Source organism: Nicotiana attenuata, chromosome 3 (assembly GCF_001879085.1).
Source record: "Nicotiana attenuata strain UT chromosome 3, NIATTr2, whole genome shotgun sequence".
Taxonomy (NCBI): Eukaryota; Viridiplantae; Streptophyta; class Magnoliopsida; order Solanales; family Solanaceae; genus Nicotiana; species Nicotiana attenuata.
Window position 1 is genome coordinate 29,047,522 of NC_031991.1, and position 8,574 is coordinate 29,056,095.

General features: G+C 34.0%; 1 protein-coding gene across 1 annotated transcript; it reads right to left on the reverse strand.

Moving 5' to 3' along the window:
• Positions 1,639–5,804, reverse strand: LOC109224573 (protein DETOXIFICATION 35-like). The gene is made up of 7 exons (XM_019389130.1): positions 5,460–5,804; positions 4,544–5,169; positions 3,553–3,609; positions 3,179–3,417; positions 2,865–2,983; positions 2,530–2,616; positions 1,639–2,169 (listed from the first exon to the last, which is right to left on the reverse strand). The coding sequence occupies exons 1-7, from the start codon at positions 5,739–5,741 to the stop codon at positions 2,068–2,070; spliced, it is 1,512 nt and encodes a 503-aa protein (XP_019244675.1). The 5' UTR covers positions 5,742–5,804; the 3' UTR covers positions 1,639–2,067.

The window sequence follows — 8,574 nt, forward strand, 5'->3', positions numbered from 1 at the left end:
CTACCTAAGTAAATGTAGGTGCTCAACTTTACAGAAAATATTAATTGAGATACGATCATATTCAATACTATGTTTGTACTAGCTTATAACACCAAACTTGATCTCAATATAAATCATGAACACCTTAGTAAATGTTGTTGTTCAACTTCATAGGGCATGTTAGGTAATATACTATCATATTGTGTATTTATACCTAAGAACATCAAAATTAAGTTTATTGTACATCACGCCTACTAAGTGAATATGTTTTTTGGATTCGATCAAATTCAACTCGGTTGATTAATTTCCCCATATTAGTTTGAGCTTATATTTTCTCCCTTTATGTGTTAATCCATCTCACACATGTCTTAATATTATTTATATCATTCTAAAAAGTTTGTACTGAAAGACAAGGCATACACGTGCAACAGTTAATTTGTACTGAATATCAAGGGATACGCGTGCAACGCACGTGTTCAGAAATTAGTTTTAAAAAAATATGCAATGATTTAGTACACCAAACCAAACAATGAATAAAAAATAATGTCAGCATTACTAATACACCATATTCAGTACTATTCTTATACTTCCTATGAAACGAACCCTAAAGGTAATAAATTGTGTGACTTAGGTTAGTAGAAGTTGATGTTGTTGTGAGAGGTTATGTTGGGATAAGAATATAATATATTTTTTTATAATTTAAATTAAGATATATTTTTTTTTTTGTTATTACTCCATAGATGTGAAGTTATAAGATTTGAGTTTCTGCCAATAGTTATTCATTTATGTATATAAAATTTTTAAAATTTGATGGAATTATAATAGTATCCGTACATCGTGCGGGTACCAATACTAGTATAGCTATAAAATCTCATGGCGGACCAAAAGGAATTTCTTTTCAAAACTCTATATTCAGTCATTTATGGAGGAAGTAGTATAAAAGAAGATATTATGCGCTTGAATATCTTATATGCCTCCATATATCGCACGTGTTTGGCGAGTAGAACTAGAAACAAACTGTTGTTGGGTCTTGATAACCTCTACCTACCCTAAAATAAACTTGTTCTTCCAAATTTAGCCCTTAGTCTTATTATTGAGTTGTTTAACTTATACTAAGATATTTACAAATGAAGTAGAAACGGAAAACGTTTACCGATTGTGATATATATATATATATATATATAAAAATTAAATTAATCAAGTTCTTAGTGGAGCTTTATATTGGATACCAATTGGTTACTATTGTCGTTCTAAGAGTGGATAACAACAAGGACAAGGTTACTTACAGCTTGTTTGGATGGTTGTTACCTATCGTATCGTATCGTATTGTTACTTTAAATACAATGTTTGTTTTGATTGTTACTTAAATTTTATTGTATCGTATCGTTAAATCCGTCGTTACGTAACGATGAAATGTGTCACTTTATGTAACGACCGATTTGGTGTGGTCGCGTCGTTTCCTTGTGTTTTTCTCTCAATCCCACCCTTCATTATTATTAAATAATTTTATTTTATCATTTACCCTACCTTTTTATATACCGTATCATAATTTTTCTTTATAATATTGCAAGTTTATTCATCATATCACAGGTGCGTGATACCATGACACGATGCCAAAACGACACAATCCATCCAAACATTGTATTCATCAAACGATACAATACAATACGATACGATACATTATGAAACGATACGTAACAACCATCCAAACAAGCTGTTAAGGTTCGCCTCTTAGCTTTTGCTGAGCCTTAACCACAAAAAAGATAGAAAAAATGGATAAAGAAACATGCCTCAAAGTTTATGTTGTTGAAAGAAAATATGGTGCTTTGATAATTAGACACCTAAAACCATAGGAAATACAGGAAATTAAGTGCTTCGAATTTGACAAACTGCCAGAAGTCCAGTCAGCACACCAATAAGAAGTTGGCGCAAGCTTTGGACATAGCAATAAGATGCTACAATTCTGAGTGTCTCAAAATTGCCAACGACCATAGGCTAGAATTCTGCACTTCTTCCAAAATTTAAATTGTAATAGAAACATATACATTTAAACTCAACACGAAAATCCAGATGTCATCCATTATAAACTTAAGCTACACCATTCACAATAGGTAATTGGCCATCGGTAGATTTTTCTGTTTCAAAATCTTGTCCTCCCCATTTACGCATACGCTCTGTCGTATCTTCCACCTGAAATTCAACTTGTAATTTGTTACGTGAATAAGTTGATTGACTCCATCGCAAAAACTTACAAACTTTTACTACTAATAATACAAAGATTGGAACTTAGCCAAAAGGTTTAAATTAACTTGCAATTCCGTTTATATGATAAACAACTAGGTTGATAAACAAGTGCATGACCGAGGTTTATACTGATAAAGAAAGACGTAGTAGGACCATCAAATAGTAAATTACCAACTCCATTTTTTGCGATCCGTTGTGCGTTTGTTAAATAGGTTTTTCAATATATTATTCTTAACAAAAAAGTATTAATAGGATGATGCAAACGCTTGAAATAACACATTGTTGCAAATTACATATTTAACCTACCTCCGTACTCCAATTAGTCTTATACAGTATAATCAAGAGCACAAGGGTCTGCAAAGCTGCCCCTGCTATCATCCCCAACCAAAGTCCCTGCAAAACGCGTAATTAAATTTATTATAAATTCAGGGTTAGTGAAGCAATGTGCAAATTAAATAGACAAGAACACATATTTTCCGCTTTATCTCAGCCAAGAGGTATACGACATATAAGACAATCAAGCTTAGCTTCATCACATTGGTTTTCATTTGATTCATTTCCTCCAACATAAAGGCTACGTTTATATGCCAAAGTTTCTTCATTCGATGGTCTTGCCTATGAAAATGAGAAATTTTAGTTACCTTTGTTCCCAACTTGGCTACATAACCAAGAACATATCCAAGAGGGAGTCCAAAAAGGTAATAGCAACCAAGATTGATATAAGCCACTAAAGCTTGCCATCCACCTCCAATAGCAACCCCTGCAAACAAGTAGGTACAAATAATATCAGTAACCTTGGAATTCTGAAGCAATATATTAACATGATGATACATATAGTTAAAATTTCAAAATATTTAAAACGTATTTATAAAAACATGGTCAACTTTTTTTTTTGTTTTAACTCTGATTCTCTGAAATAGTAATAGGTTAACATAAAGTGGAACAGAGAGAATACCTGATATTACCGGTTGAACACTATTAAGAACCATAGTGATTCCTAGAAGGAAAGCAAGATCACCAACAGCTTCTTGCATATCTTTGCTGCTTGAAAAGATAATGGCCAGATGATTTCTAGCTAGCAGTACAATTACCATGCAAAGTATCCCAATTAGGAAGCACTGCAACACTGCTATATAGACCGAGTATTTTGTAGCTCTTGGATGTCCTTGCCCGAGTTCATTTGAGACTCGCACGCTGTTAGCAGATAAATAAGTCAAAAGAAAGAAAAGGAGAATATGCATCTTTCTGTACATGTTTGCACTATGATATCTATGTTGTCACCTCCACATTGTATGACAAACTCAGAAATTAACCATTAAGACTTATTACCTCATGGCAGCATTAATTCCAATGAATAGCATGTTCTCCCATCCATTGATGTTCATACTGTATAACACAACATTTAACAACGGTCATAGATGCACTTGAGAATATCAACTGCATAATAGTAGGGGTGTCAAATAGGCGAGTTGGACGGATTTTGGGCAGGTCAAATTGGGCTGAGTCAATACATGGTGGGTCGTGACCCATCCAAAAATTACTTGGGCTGAGATCAGTGCCGCCTCAAGGGGAAAGCAACACAAGTAAAGGCATTAGGCCCCCAACTTTTTGTGTGCCCCATTTTTTTATTTATTAATAGTAGGTTTTATATTTTAAAAAATCAACAATATTCAATTTTAAGGTAAAATTACAAGATTTTTATGAAAATAAAAATAAAATTATCTAGCCATGTGATTGATTAGCTCTATTGTAACTAATAAACAAAATATTAGAAGAAATTGATTATAAAAAATTATTCACAATTTTGCATTTCAAAAAGCTAAAAAAAATAAACTTTAAATAAAAATATATATGAATTTCTTTTTAAAAAAACTTAAAGGCCTCTTAATAAATTTTTGCTTTAGGCCACAAACTTTGTTAAGCCGCCACTGACCGACTGAGATGGACTGTCTCAAGATGGATTAAAATTTGGGTCATAGCCTAACCCGGCCAACTCTTACCAAACTCTAATTAATATGCATTGTTTTTTTATGAATTGTATAATTACAAAATAAGAATTTTTTCTTTTATTATGGTCATATATAACAAATCAAACAAAAAAAATTATTTCTATTTTATTTTGACAAAGTCACTCATGGATCAATTTGTGCTAAAAATCAGTCCAACTTTAAATGGTTTGAGATGAGTTGGATCAAGATGAGATGACTTCAATAAATGGGCGGGTCCAACCTTTGGGGATCATTTGGGCTTGGGCAAAATTTGACAGACGTACATAATAGGATGGTTAATATGATGGATAGTAGAGTGTAACTTCACTCACCAAATTGAAATGGAGCCAACTGCTATGACGGCGTTATTAAGATGGCCAACAAGGAGGATAATGCTCATCATATACCAGACCTCAAGGCATAACATAACAGCTGAAGCAATGGAAAGTCTCACAAATGCCCAAATCTCATTAAACGCCGCCCACGATAATCCCTTCCACCCATCCTTACACCAACCAACAACATAACCAAGCTGAGCTATAGCAGTAAGCCAACTGGTAAGATCAAACGCTATAGCAGCACCAGTGGTTCCCCATCCAAATGTATAAATGAATAGCCAAAGAAATACAGCGTGAACCAGCACAGCCACGAGCCCAATCCCAGCAAGCACATCCACTTTGCTCTGAGCTTGAAGAAATTTAGAGGTCGGGAAATTGATGGCAAGTGAAAACACTTGTGGGATGATTAACATAGTGTATCTTCCAGCGAGCTTCGCAATTGCAGTTTCTTGGCCCAGCAATTCGAGGACCGGAGTTGCGAATAAGTAAATGGGCAAGAGAATGACACAAGTTGTTAGTAGAATTATGATGGAGCGTTGCATGTAAACACCTAGCATGTGTACTTGCCCTGCTCCATAGGCCTGTCCACATAGTGTCTCCAGAGCACTTCCCATTCCCATCTGAAAAATATATGCAAATTAGAATACGGAACTCGAACTCATAAAGTTCAAATCATGCAATTCTCCTCTGACTAGACAACAGTTAAGACGTAAGTCTACATTAGACATGGCAAAACTATCCTAAGTTCCAACTGTTATGGCACCAAAAGTTACTTTCAAAGATCTGCACTAATGTATATGCTACTGCAGCACTATCACTTTATCAACAATCTTTTTCTATGCTAATTGTTTAATCAACATGTTCTTGCATGTAGTTTTAAGTAAGATAAGAAGGGAAACAGAGAGCAAACCATGAAGCCAAAAGAGAAGGTACTGATGACAGTCTGAGCAATAGAAATAGCAGAGAGCTCAATATTTCCAAGATGTCCTACAAAAATATTGGTAAGGGAATTGACTCCGTATTGGCATATTATTTTGAAGGCTATTGGACCTCCTATCCTCCACAGCTTGACTGTCTCAATGCAGAAAATTGCCCACCAATCTTTAAAACTTTTTGCCGGCCGGTAGTCTCCGTCGGCGCCGACTAGATGTTTGTGGTCGCCGGAGTAGCCATTCAGCAACGGCGTCTCCATTATAGCATATGCTGTTGTGAAGTAAAGACTACTGTACTTCAAGTTACACTTAACATTCAAATGATTTTTCCACTTCCCTCTTTAATAAGAAACGAAGTTATAAGGTTGATTGGGCCACGTAACTGCCACCTAGGATCAGAATCGGGTCCCATCTCGTTCCCCACTTCCCTAACAAGAGATATTTAACGAAATCTCAGACATTGTTATGACACTATTATTATTATTATTATTATTATTATTATTATTATTATTATTATTATTATTATTATTATTTCAAATACGATTTTTTTTATTTTGTATATTATTTTATTCAAGCATTTTTTATGTAACATAATTACAAATTCGTGTACCTTTAATTAATTTCTAAAACAAAAATAAATGTACCTCAATCTCAGGCAAGTTAGCGTCAACAACTTTAATTTAACTTCTAATTATGTAAAATTTATTTTGATAATACTGAAAGGAATATTAGATATTAAGAAAATAATTAAAGCTTAACTTGTTACCAACGGAGAAATGGGTTGATTAATACAGTAATGAATAGAAGACGAAATGAGAATCGTACAAAGTTGTTATTGTGGCAAAAACCACGAGTCAACCAACCCCCAATAATACATGGTTTAATTTTGGTGCGTGCGACTCACCATTCCACAAACCTACACAACTACCCTTCAATTCAATTTGGGGAAATTGGATAATTGGGACTCAGTTATAATTACAAAAGGATAAAAAGAATAAAAGTCTTAGTATTCTTAAAACATGCCATAAATATCCTCATTAAAGTATGAACAGAGGTATTTCGATTTCATCTACGTATATTTAAGTTAGAATCTGATCATAGATTTTTAAATTTGTTTTGAAAAATCTAATTTGGATAAAGTTTGATTTGAAGATAAAATATATTTGGCCATAAATTTTCAAAATATATTTTACTTTTTTTTAAAAAAAAACCATGAAACATGACCTACACCACAAGTTCTAAAAACTATCACAAATACCCAACAGAACCTTTATCAATAACGTTCATTATACTATCGCAAACCATAGTCATGAACATAAATAAATTTGGTACAACATTATCATTTTTATAATGAGCTACATAATACACTATCAGATGACCGAGAAAACGAAGCAGCATTGTTACAAAATAATAAATGGTGGGTTCTTTTATAAAATACAAAAGTTTGGACAATTTTTAGAAAATGTAATAGTGATATTTGGGATTTGAATTTTGAAAATTTGTCAAAATATAAATATAATCTATGACCAAATATGTATTTGCCCAAAAAAACAAATATATTTTGGCAAAATAAACGGGTTCTAAGTGTATGTGAACATATTAATTTGATAATAAATTAAGCAAAGGGGAAATATAACGGTGGCATATGCAGATAAGTAAAGAATGGGGAGTGACCAACCATGAAAATTGTACAACCAACGAACACCCACAAGAGCTGTCTGGTAAGTACAAGCAAAGGATTTGAGAGAGCCACGTCGCCAATTGCCAAAACTACTTAAATGTAAATTATTCAGCTTTCTTTTTTAGTAGTAATAGTATTATATATATATATATATATATATTAGTTAATAAGTATCATCCAACATATTACATAACATAGTGTTACTTGTAGTGATGTTGGGGCTAGATAGCACTGTTATTACACTGTATTTGTAAAATAAATTCTGGAAATATAAATGAATATAAACAGTAATGAATATAAACAGTAATGAATATAAACAGAAATGACATAAACCAATTCGAGCCCACTGAATTCACAGTGTTTCCTTAAGGAATTTAATCCCCTCCTAGTACCCAAGGTTATGGATTATTTCCTCCCAGGATAGAACGAATTACACACTGGTGTAGTGGTACTTCAAACCCCAGTGTTTCAGCGAACACAAAGTTCGGTAGCAAATCACACTTACTTTTTGCTTTGTTTTGATGCTAAAAGTATGCAGAAGAAGGAGAGGAAACTCAGAAAATTGTAGTTAAAATTCTGAGCAGAATAGTGTTGTATTTATAGCCAAAGTTGGGTCTCTTCAGAATGGTTGTTTATGCAAAACGCCCACAACATAAATGCCATTACATAAATGGCCATTTACTCAATAATAAAGAGGGAAAATAAAGAGGGAAAATTGAAGAGGGTAGTTACTTTTCTGTTACCAAAACAGAAAAACAGATTGGATTTAATATTAATATTTAATATTAATATTTTGTTATTAAACCAAATATTTAATAACATTTCTGTTNTGCATGAGCTAAGCCCTGTCTCAAATCTTGCATGAGGCTAAGCCCTGCCTCCCTATCTGCATAAGGCTAAGCATTGCCTTCTCTTTACATGAGACTAAGCCCTGTCTCAATTCTTGCATGAGTCTAAGCCCTGCCTCCCTATCTGCATAAGGCTAAGCATTGCCTTGTCTTTGCATAAGACTAAGCTCTGTCCCGATCCTTGCATGAGGCTAAGCCCTGCCTCTATATTTGCATAAGGCTAAGCATTGCCTTCTCTCTACATGAGACTAAGCCCTGTCTCAAATCTTGCATGAGGCTGAACCCTGCTTTCCACTGCATGAGACTAAGCATTGTCTCCTCTCCTTGCATGAGGCTAAGCCCTGCCTCCCCAACTGCATAAGGCTAAGCTCTGCCTTTCCTTGTCTAATGCTGAATGTTACACTATCTAAAACCTAGCACTATTTTGCCTTTTCCCGGACTAAGCTCTGTCCCGATTCTATGCAAGACTTAGCTCTGTCTTGTTTGCTTATATGATCCATCATCATGTCTCGGCACTTCATGGGCTGACATATAGCCAACTTGTCCAAAGGCGTCATAGTCCAA